The 23673-nt window shown below is 46.7% G+C and overlaps 1 protein-coding gene across 2 annotated transcripts in view; it reads left to right on the plus strand.

Annotated features, from left to right (window-relative positions):
- Nucleotides 1-8168: 8168 nt before the first annotated feature.
- Nucleotides 8169-23673, plus strand: part of YTHDF2 (YTH N6-methyladenosine RNA binding protein F2) — a 71740-nt gene continuing 56235 nt past the window's right edge. The window contains exons 1-4 of one of the 2 annotated variants that reach the window (XM_075335932.1): nt 8169-8321; nt 12794-12821; nt 20521-20600; nt 21297-22619. In XM_075335932.1, coding sequence (XP_075192047.1) covers nt 8169-8321; nt 12794-12821; nt 20521-20600; nt 21297-22619 — 1584 coding nt within the window. The remainder of the gene's footprint in view (nt 8322-12793; nt 12822-20520; nt 20601-21296; nt 22620-23673) is intronic. The other variant, XM_075335933.1, reaches the window with a different exon arrangement.

The raw sequence follows: 23673 nt of genomic DNA on the forward strand, positions 1-23673 counted from the left end.
GCTACCCGGACTCCCACCACTGTACCTCTAGGACCCCTATCCAGACAAAATATCAGTGGAGTCTCAGGTATATATCTATTTTCTATTATGGTTGTCCGCTCTGTATAACTTAGAGTATTCTTTCAACACCCTCTCTTTGTTTTCTTATACAGCCAGGCAGTCGTTTAAACCAATAATGGTTTCCATTATGTACTGACGAGTGTGACCACACTGTGGCTTTCCACTCCTGGTCCCCATGCACTATTCCAGGTATACTGTAATTCTTCAGCTTCCATGTTTTTATATATAACTGGAGTTTATCCCATATCAGACGTTAACATGTTAATTCTATTCCTTTCTCGTCTTTCTTTTCTCCTTTTTCCCCCCCTTTTTTCCCTTTGTCTTTGCATTCCATTTCTATTTCCTTTTTCTCCTTCCTTCTTCTCTCTTTCCTTTGTTCTTTTTCTCCTTCCCTTCTTCTTTCCCTTCTGCCTTTCTCTCTTTCTCTCTCTCTCTCTCTCTCTCTTTCTCCTCCTTCTCTCTCCTTCTCTCTCCTTCTCTCTCTTTCTTTCTTTCTCTTTCTTTCTCTCCCTCTCTCTCCTTCTTTCTCTCTCCCTCTTTTTCTTTCTCTCTCTCTCTCCCTCTCTTTCTCTCCCTCTCCCTCTCCCTCTCCCTCCCTCTCCCTTTCCCTCCCTCTCCCTCTCCCTCCCTCTCCCTCTCCCTCTCCCTCTCCATTTCCCTCTCCCTCTCCCTCTCCCTCTTTCTCTCCCTCTTTCTCTCTCTCTCCCTTTTCTCTCTCTCTCTCTCTCTCTCTCTCTCTCTCCCTTTTTTTCTCCTCTTTTCTCACTTTTTCTAGTCATCAATAGAAATCACCATATCTAACAGGCCACCCTAGACGTCTGACCACGTTATAGACCAATCCACATACTATGGAACACTGAGGTAATCTACGATCCCTTGTTATCCATTGTGATAACTCTAATGTGAATTGCATTCATTAGGATACATTTCATCTACTGCAGGTGATGGTCTTTATGTAATCCAGACCCATTGCATACGATTTGGTATCACTATACCATTGATTCAACACAAGGTTTGGGACTCATATGTCTTGACAACAGGTAATAATTGCACATTTAACCTCATATAGTCTTGATTTCCTTTTAATCTAAAGACATATCATCTTTTCCCAGTACTACCGGACATTGTCAACGCATAGTGTATCCTGACATTGATTATCCTGCATTCCATAATCCTTACTACACTTCAGCATTGGTATGACCATGTAATAAACTCTTAAGTATTCTACTTTTACATCATCAATTTAAGAAGATGACTATTCTCATTGCACCATAGGTCTAACGATAGTGCCCTATGCATATTCATCCACCTTCAGTCCTTTCATCCTTAAGGTGAGCCTCTTTGCCATGCATGTCATATAGTATTTACGCTACACGAATGCGCACATGCCACTTTGGATACTTGGTAACATTCACCGTAGTTTGCTACAGATTTCTCCGAATACCCCTTTTAAGTTCTTTCCTATTCGCTCATAATTATTGACGTTTATATATTTACTTATTGTGCCCATGATTCTATGTTATTGTCTCTCAAACATGTTCTCTTGTTATCTCAACATGCCTATAGTGAAACTTTTATTTGTTCTATTATCCTATACTGATGGATGTCCTGTATTTTTGTTTTGTTTTGTTTCATTGTATATATTGTCATCAGCCCGTCCGACCTGAAGAAGGCCAGATAGGCCGAAACGTTGAGATTGGCGGACTATTGTACAGCACTTTTTTGATACACGTTTTTCACCACAAAATAAAAAGAAAAGGATTTTGATATCAGTTACATGTCTCTGACTTTCTGTGTCTCCAAGGGTGATAGTGAGTGTGCCGGAGTTTCCATTGCTCAACTCTTGAAGCAGGCTGGTAAGCAGGACAGCACTGGAGCCAGCAGGATCCCTGGGAAAAGGTATCCAGCAGTAAATCTTTGTAAAATCCAACCTCCAGTTGTGACCGCAAATAACCTGACGTCATTGCTTAGCGCTGTGGCTCACTCAGTGTCTGAAGCTCACAGCGAGTGGTCATATTCTTGGTCTTGCATTGTGAGCTGTTATTAACCCCTTATAACCCCGATTTCCACCGCACCAGCACAATTGTGATGAGCCGGATAAAGTTCCGTGATTGCCGCATCTAATTGAGTGACAATCCTGGACTGCTATTTTTAGGCTGGGGGTGCACAATTAACATGGGCCTCCCCAGTCTGAGAATTCCAGTTCCCAGCTATCGGCTTTATCATGGCTGGTTACAAACAAGGTACAGCAATCCCAGATATGATTATGTATAGCAGCAATAAAATTCAATCCTTTATTAGTATTGATTAAAAAAAGGAAAATCTATGTTCCTCTTGTTCCACAAATCAATTCAACAAGCCATCACCGTGTGTAGTTGATTTAATGTACCCAAACTGTAGGTCATTGGACCATCAATACGGGATTAAACACAGTGGTGGCCACTAGATCAAAAAAACATAACAAAAAAACACAACAAACATAAATGAAGTATTATTGCCAAGATCAAGGACAGTGGTCCAAAAAATAAACTTAGCAAAAAAAAATTAATATACCTAAAAAAATATGTCACAATTTCATATATACTGACAATGGTCAGGCAGCAAGACATATCAACATATATTAGGCATATATAAAAGGAATGGTCTCACCACATCCTTTCACAAGAGGGCAAGCAGTTTCTCCATCGGATCCTGGGTATATCATGCCATTCAGCATACACTCTCCCTATCCAATCTGGAGACAAAATAACAAATTTACCTGCTGCCCCAAAACTTCCGTCCTAACAAGGACGGACCACAACTAGTATGCAAAGCTGGACCCCCTAAGCTGACCCTATAGGCGTTACAAACAAAAAGCACACACAGGAAACGAGGTTGCATATTGCCCAAATGGTATATTGTATCAATCATTTAAATATCTTATTAGTAGCAACCCATGACTACATATTGGTGATGGACAAGTCGCATAACAATAAGGTTAAGAAGGAGAGAAAGAAACGACCAAACGTCCAATGTGTGAAAACAAGATATTTTATTATTGATCAGTGCACAAGGTGGACATACAAATAAAAGAATTTAAAAACAACAACCAGGAAAAACCGGCAGTGTGACAATCATGAATATAACTACCAGACTAGAACAAGCAACATATATGTTATGGCAAGTTATCAATGGGTATGTAAGAGAAATGGGGTAGAATATTGAGGGGTTAATGGTGTGAAAAAAAGGTGATCCAAAAATATATAGCTGCATGGGATTGGCTACTTAGGGATTATTCCTATACATCAAGATACCACTAGGTATTAGATATTATATTGGCTATATAGTAGCCGGTCATGCAGTAATGAAGGGGTCAAAAGCCAAATATGTCAGAAAAAACACCCATTTCTAGAATAACCAGATTGCCTGCAATAAAGTAATATTGGTGCTGTTAGAGTCAGATATGAAGCCACGTGGAAAGACCAATATGAGTTGCTATATGGAAGTTACAGACAGGATCATCATAAGGAGCAAGAAGGGTATGCAATGTACCCGGGAATACCAATCAATGGCATAAATAGCCCGCTCCACGTGTTACCAGATGGAAGAAGGATACTACATTACGTACAGGCCATGCTGTGACTTACCACGTGTGCATCAATGGGGATGTAAAGAGCCGGAAATCCCGCCTACCTGACGGCCGTTTCGGCAACCGCCTTCGTCAGGGGGGTGGAGATATGCTACGTAGCTGGCTCTAATAAAGGGGGCATGTGCCAATCACAATCCGGCAACACTGCGCGTGGTCCGACGGCACACCCCCATCAAGACACAGCAATCCGGAGGACGCCGCATGCGTACAGGTGATCCGCATGGAGATAGTCACTAAGTGTGTAAGATAGATGTGGAACAGGAATTAAATGTGCATAAACAAACTGAACAAAAATTATATATAAATACATGCATATATATAGCCATAGATCACAGCCATAGTTGTACCAAAATGATTTAGATATAACTAGATATATCTGTCAGGTGACAGTAATCACATACATTTAACTGTGATTCTAAGACTGCAGATAGCTATAAAAAGGCATTAATATACCATAGTCACCGACATATATATACATATAACAATAAATATATTATCACATACATAGGCAAGGTCACTTGAGGCAACAACATGCATAACTATAATAAGATCTACACACACACATGCATATATATATATATATATAAAGCATATCTGGATTAAAGACAAATATATAGCAGTGTCATAGATAATGATAACAGCCTCCACATAGAGACAATTTGCAATGATCACAAAGGGAATCAAGGAAGGTCGGAGAGGAGCCTGGGAAAAGGTATCCAGCAGTGAATCTTTGTAAAATCTAACCTCCAGTTGTGACCGCAAATAACCTGACGTCATTGCTTAGCGCTGTGGCTCACTCAGTGTCTGAAGCTCACAGAAAGTGGTCATATTCTTGGTCTTGCATTGTGAGCTGTTATTAACCCCTTATAACCCCGATTTCCACCGCACCAGCACAATTGTGAGTTGGATAAAGTTCCGTGATTGCCGCATCTAATGGAGTGACAATCCTGGACTGCTATTTTTAGGCTGGGGGTGCACAATTAACATGGGCCTCGCCATTCTGAGAATTCCAGTTCCCAGCTATCGGCTTTATCATGGCTGGCTATCAAAATTGGGGGGACCGCACGTCATTTTTTTAAATTATTTTATTTAAATAATAATAAAATAAAAAAAAGTCGCATGCTGTTCCTCTTATTTTGATACACAGCCAAGATAAGCACACTCTGAGGGCTGCAGACTGTAGCCATATGCTTTTTATGTGCTGGGTATCATAATACGGGGGGACCCTATGCCAATTTTTTTATTTATTTATTTTTACGACAATAGAGGCGCGGACACAGCGCCTCCGATTGGTTGTAGTCAGACACGCGGTCACAGAGGGTGGGAGTGCGTCTGACTGCAACCAATCAGATATGTGGTAACTACTGGAGGGCGGGGGAATTAGTAACTACTGGAGGGCGGGGGAATTAGTGAATATGTATGAAGAATAATGAGCAGCCCCGAAAGTAGCGTTAGAGCTGTGCAGAGACTCGGAAAGTATAACGCACCTGCTCCCATACCCCTATCCCTTCTACCACCATTTTAAAGCGCCGGATTCTGATCGCCATAGACTCATTCGGGGACTGGCGTCCAGCCAGATGTCTGGGATCAATTCCAGGACCGAGCCAGGTTTTTCTTTAACCCTGTTGAATCCTGGGTATCTGCGAGTCCACCCATCAATAGTGTGTATACATATGTGTGTATGCTCAGTGAACACATGCATGTGCAACATACATTGTGTGTGTCACATACGGTGTGTATACATATGTGTGTGTGTGCGTATTTACTTTCAGTATACACATGCTTGTGTGCTATGTGTGTGTATACATATGTGTGTGTGCTCTTGGTGTACACATGCGTGTGCTCGTATGTGTGTGCTTTGTGTGTGGATACATAACATACGTGTGTGTAACATCCATTGTGTGTCACATACAGTGTGTTTACATACGAGTATGTGTGTGTGTGCTCGGTGTACACGTGTGTGCACTGTGTGTGTACACATGCATGGGTGTGACGCCCCTGGACTATCAGGTCGTCACAGGTTATTGTACAATCTGCCCTCCCGTGCAATATCCAACTCCTTCTTGGTTATGGATCCCCAACTACATGGTGTTGCCTACATCAGCTAATTAAAATCCTGGGTACACTATGCACCACACCCACCAGACACGCCAGTGGACGGCCTGAGAGGAATAGGGTCGCCCACTTGGGGGGTTGGTTAGGGGAGGTAAGGAATGTCAGGAGAGTCAGTCAGTCTGAGGAAGTAGTTTGGAAGTGAAGGAAAGAGGAGGTCAGGAGCAGGGCTCCTAAGTAGTTACCTAGGTGGCAGACGGTGGTCTGGACCTAGAGGAGCTGGACCCTCGATCGCAAGGGATCGTGGCAAGGGGCACAGAACTGTTGAGGGGGACAGCCGGCGGCCTTGCATCGTCACCGGGCTGGGACCAGGTCACAACGGGGTGCGTTGACCCTAGGTCAGGGAGTAGCTTCAGGCAACCTGACAATTTACCCGACGACAACGGAGCCTTCAAGATCCACTCTCCACCCGCTCCAAAATCGGGGTACTAGCGCAACGAGGTGGATAGGACTTTCCATTCAAAACGGTCCAGAAAATCCCAAGCGTTAGCCCTGAGAGCAATCTCCCACACTTAGCCATAGTGGGGAGCAGGACCCGGCAAGTTCCATACTACCGGGATCAACAGAGAAGTAAACTTAGTGCCAGGAGGAAGGTCACGGATCACCAGGCAGCACCATTGGGGACGGGATCCGAACTAGCTCCCCTCAGCGGCAGCGGTATCCAGAACTTTGGTTTATCCAGTTATCGATGCCAGCTTAATGGACTGAGTGAGTACGAAAGTGACCCCTTACCACCCAACAGCACTCCCCAAACACCATCAGCGAGTCCCGGGGCATTCCCCCTACCCGTGGAGGGTCCTAAAACCTGGCTGCCCCACTCCATCGCCCCCGGGTACTCCCAACTGCAGCGGTGGTACTCCACCTTACCACACACCACGGGTGGCGTCACAAACTCTAAACACAATCCCCTGTAAATACCCCCCTTCATTTGAGTGGCCGCAAGACCCCCGAGTCTGGAGACCCCTCGAGCCACCGCGGTTCCGGATCCAAGCAGCACGGCTGCTGGCACGGGGGTGGCACATGTGTACTATGAGCGTGTGCACGTGTGTGTGTGGGCTCTTGGTGTACACATGCGTCTGTGCTATGTGTGTATACATACGTGTAACATGCATTGTGTGTGTCACATACGGTTTGCATAAATGTGTGTGTGTGCTCAATGTATACATGTGTGTGAACTATGTGTGTGTATACATGTGTAACATGTATAGTGTGTATACAGTACATATGTCTGTGTGTGCTCTGTGTACACATGTATGATATCTGTGTAACATAGTGTTTGTGTCACAAACTATGTGCATGTAGAAAGCATCCATTTATAAATCCTGGATGCATTGACAAGAGTTCATAGGTGTAAACATGTCGGCAATCGCCCAACGAGACAGCAAACTGCTGCTCAATCATCAGGTGATCACAGTGTATATGGTGCAACAAAATTAGGCTATGTGCGCACGTTGCGTTCTGCCATGACAAATATTCTGCAGCGTTTTGTCACTGCATGTGCAATTCAAAACGCTGCCAAAAAGCTGCTTTTTGGAAGTATTTTGAATGCGGAATGGATGCAGAATTCATGTGCTCTGAATGCTTGCTCTGCAAGAGAGAGGGAAAAGCATCCAAAACGCACAAAAGTGACATGTTGCTATTCGGCCACAAATTTCAGCATGCAAATCGCTGCGTTCTAAAACGCACGTGCACATTGAATTTGCACAAGTTACATAGAGTTTGCTGGGGATGCACAACGCATGCGTTTACGCTGCAGTGCAAAGCGCTGCATAAACGCATGCAAAACGCACACAGCCTTATTGCTCTCAGCAGCACATGGCCCGCTGCACAGTGCAGATGTGCTGCTGATAACATTGTATGGGGACAGACTGATCTATTAGCGATTGTTCTGTGTCCATCATTCTTCATCAACCAATGTATGAAGGCTGAAGGACTTCAATAGTGTAGATTGCACTCGTTTACCGGTCTCTACTCAGCACATTTAAAGGCAACCGAAATGTTTTAGTGTGATGGTGCAATGTCAGCATTTTAGGGCCCCACTTTAATCTTTGGCACGGCCCTCACTTTGTGTACAAGGTCTGTGGCTGTTGGAAGACCCTAATGTAACAATTACCAGTAACCCGCTGTTAACCAGCTAGGATTACACACGAGTTGCAGAAGCAATAACGAAAAACTCGGATCGTCATAACTAAGGGCCAACTAATTGTCCACAACCGAGCATCAAACTGCGTCACCGCCGGCTTCCACGGGCGCAGAAGTGACGTCACTTGGCGCCAAACTAGAGCCCGCTCACTATCGGCCTTGCAGCTCACGCTGGAGTAAAAGTTCCCATGATCCCTTTCGGCGTGACGTAGTGCCCTTACTCAACATGGCTGCCTGGGCACAGCAACACGTCGAATTCGGCGCATCTGAGTACGCGCCACAGTCTCCTCCCCTTTCCTGCTTTCAGGGCGCGCTCCTGCTGCATCCCCCGGATCAATTCTCCGCCGACGACATGTCCGCCAGTAGTCTGCTGGAACCGGTACCGAAATGACCCCGCCCGAACTATTTCTCACCGTCCCCCGCACCCCTAGAAACCTCCGCCAGCATTGCCTGTCTCGTGCTCTGTGTTCCCTTCCCATTTTGTCATTCCCCTTCCCCATCATGTGCCTGTGTGCTCATTCTGTCACGGAATGCCCTTCTTTTTACGCTTGGTGTACATCAGCATTACGAAATGATCTTCCAAGGTCTATGTCTTAATATTTTCTGAAGATGATGCTGAGTGTTCTGTTGCCATAACATTCTCCCTTATCCGTTATTTCCTAATTCTCTGCTGTTTTCTGTCCCTTTCCATCTTCCCCTCCCAGTCTGACATCTTACTGTCTGTGTCACCTCTTCCATTTAGTTTCCTCCTTCCTACACCTCTACTTTACTTTGTTTTCCCTTCCCCTGTTGTCTTTCCCCCGCCCCCTTGTGTCTAGCTTTTCCCCCGCCCCCTTGTCTAGCTTTTCCCCCACCCCCCTTGCCGCTTTGTTCTTCACCCCGTTGTGTGTGTGTGTGTGTGTCTCTCCGCTGTCTCGCTCTATTCCCGCCCCTCCACACGTTGTGGGTGTGTCTTGCTCTATTCCCACCCCTTGTTGTGTGTGTCTCGCTCGATTCCTGCCCCCCGTTGTGTCTCGCTCGATTCCTGCCCCCCGTTGTGTCTCGCTCGATTCCTGCCCCCCGTTGTGTCTCGCTCGATTCCTGCCCCCCGTTGTGTCTCGCTCGATTCCTGCCCCCCGTTGTGTCTCGCTCGATTCCTGCCCCCCGTTGTGTCTCGCTCGATTCCTGCCCCCCGTTGTCTCGCTCGATTCCTGCCCCCCGTTGTGTCTCGCTCGATTCCTGCCCCCCGTTGTGTCTCGCTCGATTCCTGCCCCCCGTTGTGTGTCTCGCTCGATTCCTGCCCCCCGTTGTGTGTCTCGCTCGATTCCTGCCCCCCGTTGTGTGTCTCGCTCGATTCCTGCCCCCCGTTGTGTGTCTCGCTCGATTCCTGCCCCCCGTTGTGTGTCTCGCTCGATTCCTGCCCCCCGTTGTGTGTCTCGCTCGATTCCTGCCCCCCGTTGTGTGTCTCGCTCGATTCCTGCCCCCCGTTGTGTGTCTCGCTCGATTCCTGCCCCCCGTTGTGTGTCTCGCTCGATTCCTGCCCCCCGTTGTGTGTCTCGCTCGATTCCTGCCCCCCGTTGTGTGTCTCGCTCGATTCCTGCCCCCCGTTGTGTGTCTCGCTCGATTCCTGCCCCCCGTTGTGTGTCTCGCTCGATTCCTGCCCCCCGTTGTGTGTCTCGCTCGATTCCTGCCCCCCGTTGTGTGTCTCGCTCGATTCCTGCCCCCCGTTGTGTGTCTCGCTCGATTCCTGCCCCCCGTTGTGTGTCTCGCTCGATTCCTGCCCCCCGTTGTGTGTCTCGCTCGATTCCTGCCCCCCGTTGTGTGTCTCGCTCGATTCCTGCCCCCCGTTGTGTGTCTCGCTTGATTCCTGCCCCCCGTTGTGTGTCTCTCTCGCTTGATTCCTGCCCCCCGTTATGTGTGTCTCTCTCGCTTGATTCCTGCCCCCCGTTATGTGTCTCTCTCGCTCGATTCCTGCCCCCCGTTGTGTGTGTCTCGCTCGATTCCTGCCCCCCGTTGTGTGTGTCTCGCTCGATTCCTGCCCCCCGTTGTGTGTGTCTCGCTCGATTCCTGCCCCCCGTTGTGTGTGTCTCGCTCGATTCCTGCCCCCCGTTGTGTGTGTCTCGCTCGATTCCTGCCCCCCGTTTGTGTGTCTCGCTTGATTCCTGCCCCCGTTTGTGTCTCTCTCGCTCGATTCCCGCCCCCCGTTGTGAGTGTCTCGCTCTATTCCCGCCCCTCCACTCATTGTGGGTGTGTCTCTCGCTCTATTCCTGCCCCCTGTTGTGTGTGTGTGTGTGGCTCCCTCGATTCCCGCCCCCGTTGTGTCTCGCTCGATTCCCGCCCCCCGTTGTGTGTGTCTCTCTCGATTCCCGACCCCGGGTGTGTGTCTCTCTCGCTCTATTCCCGCCCCCCGTTGTGTATCTCGCTCTATTCCCACCTCCCGTTGTGTGTCTTGCTCTATTCCCGCCCCCTGTTGTGTGTGTGTGTGTGTGTCTCGCTCGATTCCCGACCCCGGTTGTGTGTGTCTCTCGCTCTATTCCCGCCCCCCGTTGTGGGTGTGTCTCGCTCTATTCCCGCCCCCCGTTGTGGGTGTGTCTCGCTCTATTCCCGCCCCCCGTTGTGGATGTGTCTCGCTCTATTCCCGCCCCCCGTTTTGGGCGTGTCTCGCTCTATTCCCGCCCCCCGTTTTGGGCGTGTCTCGCTCTATTCCCGCCCCCCGTTGTGGGCGTGTCTCGCTCTATTCCCGCCCCCGTTGTGGGCGTGTCTCGCTCTATTCCCGCCCCCCGTTGTGGGCGTGTCTCGCTCTATTCCTGCCCCCCCCCGTTGTGGGCGTGTCTCGCTCTATTCCTGCCCCCCCCCCCGTTGTGGGCGTGTCTCGCTCTATTCCTGCCCCCCCCCGTTGTGGGCGTGTCTCTCTCTATTCCTGCCCCCCCGTTGTGGGCGTGTCTCTCTCTATTCCTGCCCCCCCGTTGTGGGCGTGTCTCTCTCTATTCCTGCCCCCCCGTTGTGGGCGTGTCTCGCTCTATTCCTGCCCCCCCGTTGTGGGCGTGTCTCGCTCTATTCCTGCCCCCCGTTGTGGGCGTGTCTCGCTCTATTCCTGCCCCCCCGTTGTGGGCGTGTCTCGCTCTATTCCTGCCCCCCCCGTTGTGGGCGTGTCTCGCTCTATTCCTGCCCCCCCGTTGTGGGCGTGTCTCGCTTGGTGTACATCAGCATTACGAAATGATCTTCCAAGGTCTATGTCTTAATATTTTCTGAAGATGATGCTGAGTGTTCTGTTGCCATAACATTCTCCCTTATCCGTTATTTCCTAATTCTCTGCTGTTTTCTGTCCCTTTCCATCTTCCCCTCCCAGTCTGACATCTTACTGTCTGTGTCACCTCTTCCATTTAGTTTCCTCCTTCCTACACCTCTACTTTACTTTGTTTTCCCTTCCCCTGTTGTCTTTTCCCTGCCCCCTTGTGTCTAGCTTTTCCCCCGCCCCCTTGTCTAGCTTTTCCCCCACCCCCCTTGCCGCTTTGTTCTTCACCCCGTTGTGTGTGTGTGTCTCTCTCCGCTGTCTCGCTCTATTCCCGCCCCTCCACCCGTTGTGGGTGTGTGTGTCTCGCTCTATTCCCGCCCCTCCACACGTTGTGGGTGTGTCTCGCTCTATTGCCACCCCTTGTTGTGTGTGTCTCGCTCGATTCCTGCCCCCCGTTGTGTCTCGCTTGATTCCTGCCCCCCGTTGTCTCGCTCGATTCCTGCCCCCCCGTTGTGTGTGTGTCTCGCTTGATTCCTGCCCCCGTTTGTGTGTGTCTCTCTCGCTCGATTCCCGCCCCCCCGTTGTGAGTGTCTCGCTCTATTCCCGCCCCTCCACTCATTGTGGGTGTGTCTCTCGCTCTATTCCCGCCCCCTGTTGTGTGTGTGTGGCTCCCTCGATTCCCGCCCCCGTTGTGTCTCGCTCGATTCCCGCCCCCCGTTGTGTGTGTGTGTGTGTGTCTCTCTCTCGATTCCCGACCCCGGTTGTGTGTCTCTCGCTCTATTCCCGCCCCCCGTTGTGTATCTCGCTCTATTCCCACCTCCCGTTGTGTGTGTGTGTGTGTGTGTGTGTGTGTGTGTCTTGCTCTATTCCCGCCCCCTGTTGTGTGTGCGCGTGTGTGTATCGCTCGATTCCCGCCCCCCGTTGTGTGTGTGTGTTTTGCTCGATTCCCGCCCCCCGTTGTGTGTGTGTGTGTGTGTCTCTCTCTCTTGATTCCCGACCCCGGTTGTGTGTGTGTCTCGCTCTATTCCCGCCCCCGGTTGTGTGTGTGTCTCGCTCTATTCCCGCCCCCCGTTGTGGGTGTGTCTCGCTCTATTCCCGCCCCCCGTTGTGGGTGTGTCTCGCTCTATTCCTGCCCCCGTTGTGGGCGTGTCTCGCTCTATTCCTGCCCCCCGTTGTGGGCGTGTCTCGCTCTATTCCTGCCCCCCGTTGTGGGCGTGTCTCGCTCTATTCCTGCCCCCCGTTGTGGGCGTGTCTCGCTCTATTCCTGCCCCCCCGTTGTGGGCGTGTCTCGCTCTATTCCTGCCCCTCCGTTGTGGGCGTGTCTCGCTCTATTCCTGCCCCCCGTTGTGGGCGTGTCTCGCTCTATTCCTGCCCCCCGTTGTGGGCGTGTCTCGCTCTATTCCTGCCCCCCGTTGTGGGCGTGTCTCGCTCTATTCCTGCCCCCCGTTGTGGGCGTGTCTCGCTCTATTCCTGCCCCCCGTTGTGGGCGTGTTTCGCTCTATTCCTGCCCCCGTTGTGGGCGTGTCTTGCTTTATTCCCGCCCCTTCCCCCTTGTGTGTGCCTCTTACCACATCTTGTAAAACGGTTTTCTTTTCCTGATACTTTCTTCATGCTAAAATGTTTTTATTTTGTTTTAGCAGAGACCCAAGGGGCAAGGAAGCAAAGGTGAGCAAAGATTATAATTATCTCTCTTAAGGGGCATTTAAGTTGCTGACCAAACCAATCTGATGCTTCATGCAGGTTGACTGCAACTCCATGCGCACAGAAGGATTTTCATAGGGTTTGTCTAGCCACAGATCGGTGGTGTTCCGCTACCACCGATCAACTGTTAATTGCGCTGTTGGCAGCTGGATGGAAACACTGAACAGAGCTGCAAAAGAGTAGAATCTGTTGTACAGTATATCAGAAAAGTGACTACACATTTCTGTTATTATAATGTCTTTTCATGGGACAACACTGAAGATCTGACACTTTGATACAATGCAATGTAGTCTGTGTACACTTGTATAATACTGTAAATTTGGTGTCTCCTCTAAATAACACAACACAGCCATTAATATCTAAACCGCTGTCAACAAAAGTGAGTACACCCCTAACTGACAATGGCCAAATTTTGAGCAATTAGCTCGTTTTCCTTCCCCTATGTCATGTGACTCATTAGATTTAGGCTATGTGCGCACGTTGCGTAATTGCATGCAGTTACGCTGCGATCTGCACCGCAGCGTAACTGCATGCGTCCTGCGTCCCGAGCATAATCTATGGAGATTATGCAGGAGACGTGCGCACGTGGCGTATTAGAGCGCAGCGCTTCGGCTGCTGCCAAAGCGCTGCGTTCTAAGAAGTGACATGTCACTTATTCCGTGTGCTCTGCATGCATCCCCCGCTCTGTCTATGGGAGGGGCTGCACTCAGAGCGCATGAAATCGGCTTTTGTTTCTGCAGCGATTTGAAGCGCACGTGTGCTGTTCAAATCGCTGCAGAAATTTCTGCAGGGACAGTACGCAACGTGTGCACATAGCCTTACAAGGTCTCAGGTGTGACTGGGGAGTTGGTGTTATTGCTCTATTACTCTTAGGCACTGCATCTTAACCACAAAGATGCAGCGTTTTTGGCAGCAAAAACGCATAAAAAAAAGTTTTTACCGCATTTTTCCCAATGCATTTTTGTTTAGTCAAATCTATTGATTGAAAGGGCTCAAAAATGCTGGCAAAAACGCAAAAAGAATTGACACGCTGCATCTTTAAAAACGCAGCCAAAAAAAGATGCACTGTGTAAAAAGCAAAATAGAACTCTGATAGACTTTGCTGCGGGAAGGAAATGCATAGATTTAGCTGCATTGTGTGACCTGAAAAATGCACCAAAAACGCAGTAAAAGATGTAGTGTGTGAACTTAAGCCCTACTGGTCACTGGAAGTTCAACATGACACCTCATGGCAAAGTATTGAGGATGTGGAAAATTGTTGTTGCGCTACATAAAGATGACCTAGGCTGTAAGAAGGTTGCCAACACCCTGAAACTGAGCTGCAGCCAAAACCATAGAGCGTTTTAACAAGACATGTTCCACTCAGAACAAGCCTCGCCGTGGTCGACTAAAGAAGTTGAGTGCATGTGCTCAGCGTCATATCCAGAGGTTGTCTTTTCAAAATAGATGCATGAGTGCAGCCAACATTGCTGCAGAGGATAAAGGGTTGGGTGTTAAGCCTATCAGTGCTTAGACCATACACCGCATCAAACTGGTCTTCTAAAGTCCCAGAAGGAAGCCTCTTCTAAAGATAATCCACAAGAAAGCCCGCAGACAGTTTGCTGAAGACAAGCAAACTAAGGACATGGATTAATGGAATCATGTCCTGTGGTCTGATGAGACAGAGATAAACGTATTTGGTTCAGATGATGTCAAGTATGTGTGGAGGTAACCAGGTGAGGAGTACATGGTTTGGGGCTGCTGTGGGGAGCTACAGTTCATTGAAGGAACCATGAATACCAACATGTACTGTGACATACTGCAGCAGAGCATGATCCCTTCCCTTTGGAAACTGGGCTGTAGGGCCAACATAACATTCAAACATAACCACCCCAAACACACCTCCAAGATGACCACTGCCTTGATAAAGAAGCTGAGGGTAAAGGTGCTGGACTGGTCAAACATGGGTCCAGACCTAAACCCTGTTGAGCATCTGTGGGGCATCCTTAAACAGATAGTGGAGGAGCGCAAGGTCTCTACATCCACCGGTTACATAGATCCAGTGGCTCCTGTGAAGCTTCGGTGAACTCCATGCCCAACAGAGTTAAGGCAGTGCTGGAAAATAATGGTGGCCACACAAAATATGAACAGTTTGAGCACAATTTGGCCATTTTCACTTAGGGGTGTACTCACTTTTGTTTCCATCAGTTTAGACATTAATGGCTGGGTGTTATTTAGTGGGCACACCAAATTGACACTGTTAAAAGATGTAAAATTGTGAGGGGTGTACTCACTTTTGTGACGTACTGTACATATTCGGTGGAGGCCCCTACACATTGAATGGAGCTGCATAGTACAACTCCCCTCTGTTTTTTACATCCAGCGGAGTGATATCTAAATACCTATTTAGATTAGCTCATAGTCAGGAACAAGCATTCATTAGAATGCTTTTTTTTTGCCTATTATCATCCTGTTTAAATATTCCAGCAATTGTCAATTGCACATACAACATTCAGAAAAAAACCATTTAAAAGGTGATATGAGCACTCTTTATTTCTCCACCAGGTGGTAAACTCGCTGCTAACGTGGCGTCTCTCAACCACATATATCACGTACCTGCCTAGTATTCAGAATATGATGTGTGAGCGATGCTTGCCTGCCTTTATAAGTGGCAGAGGCTACTTCAATAGTAGGCTTTAACCTTTTTTAAGCTCTGAAATCTTGAACAAATAGCATAAGGCCTCCTTCACACGTCTGTGTTTTACATGTGCTAGCTGTGTGACATCCAGATAGCACACTGATAGTATGAGCTGGTATATTTACCTGTCTCCAGCGCTGCCATTACCTCCGGGTCCGTGGTGAATATGCAATGAGCATATTGAGCCGGACCCGGAAGTAACAGCAGAGGCAGAGACAGCATCACAGGAGACAGGTAAGTATAAAAATTCTTTATTTTTGTCACCTGTGTTTTCTCTGCTTTGTGTCACAGGGATCACATCAGTGTGACACCCGTGCTGCAGGCAGAAAATGGACATGTCGCCGTGTGGTGTACATGGACACACGTGTGCTCCACACGGTCCATGTCAAAACATAGACATGTGTGCAGACCCATTGTTTTAATTGGTCTACGTGTATCTGTGTCTCTGGTACTTGTGAAAACAAACCTCACACTTACCGGAGACAGGGTTGTGTGAAGGAGGCCTAAAACGTTAGAAGGAATCTGTCACCAGGTTTTTGCCACCTAATCTGAGAGCAGCATAATGTAGAGACAGAGATCCTGATGTCAGTGATGTCACTTACTGGGCTGCTTAGTATAGTTGTGATAAAATCACTGATTAATCAGCAGTAGATCATCATTAGAGGACTACTTGCCCTGCTGCCTGGTAGTCCAGCATATTCATGTATAAGGGCTGCTTCTCACTTGCGAGTTTCTCGCAGTAGAGCAATGCGAGAAAAACTCGCATTGGAATCGGACACATGTTAGTGAATGATTCAGCTCTCATCTGCGATTTTTTTTTTTTTTTTTTTTTTTTTTTTTTTTTTTTTCTCAGTCCAAATCGGACTGAGAAAAAAATCACAGCATGCTGCTTTTTTGCGAGTTTCTCACACCATTTTTCTCAATGATTTCCTATGGAAGCGTGTTTAAAGAAGGATCACACACGCACATCAGCGTTCCTATTTGCGAGTGTGGCAGTCATTCATTGTTCAACAGGTGATTGTGACAGCACATTTCTAAAGGTTAATTAAATGACATGTGTAATCTCTTTTAGCTAATTAAGATGTTGCAGGAAACTAGCATCGCAAACGCGACACACACGTCGCACACGCGAGCAAAAAGGATCGCAGTTGCGTTGAAATCGGTCCTAACGTGAACTAAAATCAGCCGAGTAATTTTCAGCCCAGTCGGACCGATTTTACTCGCATAGATGTGTTTCCAGCCTTAGGCTATGTGCGCACTTACCGGATTTTGCCGCGGATTTTTCGCGGATTTGCTGCATGTTTCGCTGCAGAAAATGTTCATAACATCTCTGCAGTGAATCACCAGCAAATCCTATGGAGAAAAAAAATCCTGTGCACACTAGGCGGAATTTGACAGCTGCATGTTTTGCTGCGGGAATCCCGCAGCAAAAACAATTGCATGTCAATTATTTTCCGCACATCGCTGCGGGATTTCACTCCATTGACTCCAATGTAATCATGAAATCCCGCAGGGAATAACGCAGGCAGCAAATTCTGTGCGGTTCACTGCGTTTTCCTGCGTTATTCCCTGCGGTATTTCACGGTTTACCTCCGGTAATGTACATCGCCTGTCTGCGGTTTGCAGGGAAGTGATGTCATTACAGGAAGAGGAAGCCGTGCAGAGAGTAAACACACACACAGATCACACACACAGACACTTCACAGACATAGAACACCGACACATAGAACACACATAGAAAGAAAACGGAAATATAGAAAACAAAGAACTTGGGCTCCGCTGCATATTTGCTGTCCAGCCGAGGTAAGCACACAGCGGCGGCCCGGTATTCTCAGGCTGGGGAGGGCGAGGGGCAGGGTTTAATGTCCCCCGCCTCACTCCCCCTCCGGCAGCCGAGAATATCAGCCGCAGCTGCCCCGGCACTGTCGCATTCATTATGCGGCAGCACCGGCGTGTCCTCGGCTCTTCTTGCCACCGTGTAGCAGTGGCAGCAAGGTAATACAAGGGGTTAATGATGGTGGGGGACCACCGCCATTAACTCCAGGCTTGATCATGGCAGCGTCTATGTGACAGCTGACATGATCAACCCGTAAGTAAAGTGAAAAAAAACACACACAGAAAAATCCTTTATTTTAAATAAAACAAACAAGCCTCGTTCATCCTTTTATTAACCCCTCCCGCACCAAAGCTCCGGCGTAATCCACAGGTCCTGCGCTGCTTACATCCAGCCGCGACTGTCACAGACACAGCGCTGAATGAAAGCAGCAGACAGCAGAGGTAATTACCGGTCATTTCCCACGGCCGGTAATGTGAACTCACTGCCGACCGTGGGAAATGCAGCGATCTGTCCTCTATCTATCTATCCCTCTGTCTGTCTATCTATCCCTCTATCTATTCTTCTGTCTATCTACTATCTCAGAATTAAATGACTTTTTTTTTTTTCAATGTGCTTTATTGCATTGAATGCAATAAAGCACATCCCAACCCGCACGCGGCAAAACCGCGAATAATACCACGGTAAAACCGCGGCAAACCGCATGCGGTTTTCGAGTGCGGTTTCCCGCGGTTTTTTACCGCGAGTGCGGTAATCTTTGAGAGCATGCGGAATTTTCTCAAGAAAATTCCATTTCCCAGTGCGCACAAGGCCTTACTACTAGATCTGCAGCAGAGAAAACATTGATTCTATCAAAATGACAGCAAACAGCTCAGTAATCACTTCGCTGGAATCAGGATCTCTGCCACTATATCACGCTGCTCTCAGATGAGGGAGCAAAAACCTGGTGACAGATTCCCTCTTAAGTTTTTATTTTTTTACTCATGCTAACGTTCTCCGTTATTAATTTGAGACACGGCCTTTAACATAGTCAGTAGCTGCAGTTATAATTCTGCTTCTTTTTGGCAATGGTTCCCAAGTTTATCAGACATATCAAATGTATAAAAAAAAAGCTTTCTAGAACATGAAGCTTGCTCTGTGATAACGCAAAGGATTCTGGGTAATTTAAACTCTGGAGGGTGGATAACTGGTGGAAAGATGGACATGTCTTAACAGGCATGGCTTTCTCCTGCAGATGTCTGGGATTCTCCGTTCTGATTTTCAGGCCTTCCATCTGTTCACACATCCCAGCGCTTTTTGTAACCCCAGTTTCTGTTCTTGATCCTTGATCAAACTTGTCAATATAACTCTATGGGTCTGAAAAAAATAAAAATAAAAGATTGGAGATTAATTAGGTGCATGCTGATTTAATGGGCGAAACTAGATATTTAGTGGGCTCCCCCAAAAATTTATGGTAAAAATTGATGCTGGTGAAAATCTGATCCACGACACTGATGAAAATCAGTGTGTGTTTTGTGAAGAATCACTGGTGTCTAAACCAGGCCTGAGTGAGATTGGATTTAGTAGTGTATATTTTTATTTATTTTTTTAGGTAGGACCCAGTAACACGCACACGCTGGAGAAAAGTTAATCTGCACCTTTTGCCTTTTGGCCAAAAAAATGCACCTTGGGCTAAAAACCATATGAGTTTTCTGGACATGTTTGTGTCATGTGTGATTTTAATGAAATAAATGGCTTGAAGGGCTTAAAAGCGCAGTTTGTTTGTAAGCCCAAAACTGCAAGCAAAGAAAAGCAACGTGCGCCCGGCATTTCAGAGGTCTCAGACTTCGCTGGGGGAAGGAAAGACATGCAGTTTTTAGCAACAAACTGCACCCAAAGCTACAGCGTGCACATGGAGGCTACATGAGCACACTGCAGTTTTGTCACAACGAAACCGCACCTTGTCCCAGAAATGTGGAGAAAAAAAACATATGTAAAGATGCAGCGTTTTTGATCATGCGTTTTTCACCGCGCGTGTTTGACTATACGGTTTTGGCACTTTTTTTTTTTTTTCTCAATAGAAGGAAGCCAAAAACCAAGAGGATGGAACATGCTGCAGTTTTTTTGTCAGAAGTTTGTGACAAATGAACTGCAGACAAAATAAACTGCAGCGTGCGCACAGCAAATCTGAATTCTCATAGACATTGCTGGGAAGTCAACAGTGAGAACTTTGTAACACAAAACTGCACCAAAAAAACGCAACAAACTGCAGCGTCTGTGTATATAGCCTTAGTGTGACTAGTAAAGGTCCGTTTCCAACTAAGGCCTGTTTCACACATCCGGCATTTCACCGCTCTACCGGATCCGTCACACTCCAGTACAGTGCAATACAGTACAATGGCATCGCGACAAGCTCCAGTCACATGCTCCAGTCACATGACAGCTTGTGACCAGAGCTTGCCGCGGTGCCATTGTACTGTATTACACTGTACCGGAGTGTGACGGATCCGGCAAAGTGGCGAAATGCCGGATGTGTGAAATCGGCCTAAGACATGAGGCCAGTTGGATTTCCTAAAGTTCCATGGAGAGCTGTAATTATCATTTGAGGAGCACTTGCAGTAGGAGTGTCTGACGTGGCAGGGGGCTTCATGCAGTTTTATCAGATCGTTAGTCTAAGAACCTCATTTTTAGTTTTGTAAAAAAATATGTAAGCAATATTGATGTATGAGTTTTGGATGTGTGGTCCTTGTTTTCCCCACAGCTATGATTCGGATTCTGCTTCCAGCTCCTCCTTCAGCCCTTTCCCCTCTCCATAATGGATGACAGCTGGTACTTGTAAAATTGTATCTCGGTAATGGATAGGAAAATCTGTCTTCACCAAATACTGATTTTAGCCATAAATTGAGAGTGTAAGACCAATCCAGGAGGAGATAAAAGCAGATCTCTCTGATAGAATATTTTACAAACTAGTTTTTCATGTGTACTATTGATTTTAGGAAATTGAGAAAAATGGCAGTTACTAATGCTTCACATTGCAAAGTCTAAATTAACCTTCTGACCCCATTAGTATAGCATGGTGAGAATGGTTTAGCTCTAGCTGTGAAGAACCATTTGGTTTAGCAGACATTGTCCTTTTGGGTTCTGCAGTCACTAATCCTGCATTTAATTTTTAGTCCAAAATGGATCCGTTCACCAGAAAGATGGAGTGAATGATGATGAGTTTGAACCTTATCTGCATACACAAGAGCGTCAGGTAAGGAATTCTTTGATCTGAAGGCACCATGGCATATTTTAATTGCAATCATTTTTTTCTTTTCTACTTTTTGTTTTGTAGGATTTTTTCTTAATTTTTTTTACGACAAAGCAATACATAATTATAAACACGTTGATCTGTCATCGTTGGGGTGTTGTTTCAGGAGCACATATAACTGTAGGGTCACACAAAGTGGTCAGCATCTAGCTGTGCTGTGGTCACATCCTGACAGATGTGGTTAACAAATGGATTACCATATAAATGACACATTAATAGCTATGTGGTTCTGCAAAAAGTGCATGGATATAAACAGAAAGCAATCTACACTATTCTATATGAGAACTGCTTCAGCTACCGGATGAGGCTACGCTATATCGCACCAATTCTCTGTGCCACAAAATACGTGTGACCCGCCCATGATGGTGTCCCAGTGCCTCCTTTAGGGATCGCAAACTCTTACATAAGAAAGATCCCAACTTGTATGTCAAGAATTTACCCAGGCCCCCGTTCACCTTAAAAATGTTAGGTGTCCCTTTTGGATACATCCCAAAAAAGGTGCTTTAGACTTGTTTTATAATAGTTTACGTGAGTTAATACCAACTGATACACTCAGGGTTAAAAAAAATATAAAAAAAAAAACGTTAAAATCTTATTTCTAACCTTGCTCTAAATGTTTACATTTTTGTTTAATTCTAGAGTAATGGATACACGGCATTGTCAGACTCCTACCTTCCCAGTTACTACAGTCCATCCATCGGTTTCTCTTATTCTTTGAGTGATGCTGCATGGTCTACTGGCGGGGACCCACCACAGACTATGCCTTTTCTTGCTTCTTATGGTCAATTGGGCAGTGGTGAACCACATTTTTTGCCAGATGCAATGTTTGGACCTCTAAGTAGTGCTCCCTTCCTGGGACAACCTGGATTCAACTTTTTCCCAAGTGGCATGGACTTTTCAGCCTGGGGTAGTGGGGGGAACTCTCCAGGTGCATCTGCCCCTAGCTCTGGCTATGGTGGTAATTATGCATATGCTCCCAGCAGTTTGGGAGGAGCTGTTTTAGATGGCCCAGCAAGTTTTGGTGGTGGCAAAGCAGTAGGCAGTTTAGAGCAAAGCATGGGAGCCTTAAAATTGGGAGAAGGAAATGGTATTAAAACCGGTATGACCAATTTGCCTCCTGCAACCATTGCTCCACCAAAGCAGGCATCTTGGGCAGACATTGCCAGCAAACCTGCCAAGCCAAGCACTGGAAAGCTCCCTCCTCCACCTGTTAAACAAAACATGGAAATTGGAACTTGGGAGAATAAAGTACCCACAGCCAACATTTGCCAGCTACCTTCACCTCCAGTCCTTCAACAGCCAACACCCATTATTTCCTCTTCACATGCTCCAGCTCGTTGGTCTGCTCCTCGTAGCCGTGGTTTAGAGCAAGCACATGTATCACAATCCTCCACGGACCCCCATCCTGTCTTGGAGAAACTGCGTTCTCTTAATAACTATAACCCAAAGGACTTTGACTGCAATCCAAAATTTGGACGAGTGTTTATTGTGAAGAGTTACTCAGAAGATGACATACACCGTTCTATCAAGTACAATGTATGGTGTTCTACAGAACATGGTAACAAACGTCTGGACGCTGCTTATCGCTCACTGAATGGTAAAGGCCCTGTCTATTTACTTTTCAGTGTTAATGGAAGTGGTCATTTTTGTGGGGTGGCAGAAATGCGATCTGCTGTGGACTACAATACTTGTGCAGGTGTGTGGTCTCAGGACAAGTGGAAGGGCCGATTCGATGTACGCTGGGTGTTTGTAAAGGATGTACCCAATGGGCAATTACGACACATCCGACTAGAGAACAATGAGAATAAGCCGGTTACCAACTCCCGAGACACACAAGAGGTTCCTCTAGAAAAGGCACGTCAGGTGCTCCGAATCATAGCTAGCTTCAAGCATACCACTTCCATATTTGATGACTTTTCACACTATGAGAAGAGGCAAGAGGAGGAGGACAGTGCCAAGAAGGTAATGTTTTTCTGATCCGTTGGGGTGTATTTAAAGCATTAGTTTGAGTACAGTGAGTTCTTTTATGGTAAACTGTTAATCCTTAAATGATCTAACGTGAAATATTGAATCCTATATTTAAGAAAACTGTATATGACTGGCTTTGTGTCAGTGTAAGCTCGGGGGTTGTTTTTAGCACATATGACTCATTTTTCTTGTCTTTTTTTTTGGGCTTTTTTTTTATTATTTTTTAATTTTTTTTTTTATTGTAGACAAATTCTTGATACATGAGCCACATGGCTATATAGTGGTCTTTTGTCATGTGTTGAAACTTCTGCTAGGAATCACATAGATGACCAAGTGCTGTACTCTATCTCAATCAGTCCTGGAGATAATAAATCTAGCGTGACTGTACCTTCCAGAATACTGCTCAAATATAAAGAGAAGCTTATTGATTAAATCAGGTTCCCCCCCCCCCCCACCACCTACCACAATTTGTATTAGAAATGAAAGTGAGACATTTTACAGTTTTCGAATTGGCCACTCGGACTTATTTTGATTTTTAATTTCCTGTTATTTCAGGTATTAACATGTACATAGCCACAATGGTCAGACCTGACCCCATCCTTTGGATTAAAGCAATTAATGAGAAAAGAGGTGGTGGAGCAGGGTCAGCCCTGATACCGCCTATTGTGAATGGTATATCTTGTGTTATCAGCTGTGTGTAGATGTATTTATCTGTCATTGTAATTTTGTGATATGGAGCCTGCTGAAAACTCCCTGGAAAGACAGGAATTATGAGTCTAAAGCAGGGGTCTCAAACTCGTCAGAGTTAGGCTAGGTTCACACACTGCGTTTTTTTGACGCTGCGTTTTTGTGCGTTTTTTGCGGCAAAAACTACACAAAAACGCACTCATGTCAAAAATGCGGCAAAAACGCACACGTTTTGCCGCGATTTGGTGCGTTTTTTGCTGCGGTTTTGCTCACTGCGTTTTTTTATCAGTGAACAAAAAAAAGTCTGTCATTTCCTTCTTCAATATGTTCTTCATTCTCCACTAGTGTATGCAGGAGAGCA

The sequence above is a fragment of the Anomaloglossus baeobatrachus genome, chromosome 2 (genome assembly GCF_048569485.1).
Source record: "Anomaloglossus baeobatrachus isolate aAnoBae1 chromosome 2, aAnoBae1.hap1, whole genome shotgun sequence".
Lineage (NCBI taxonomy): Eukaryota > Metazoa > Chordata > Amphibia > Anura > Aromobatidae > Anomaloglossus > Anomaloglossus baeobatrachus.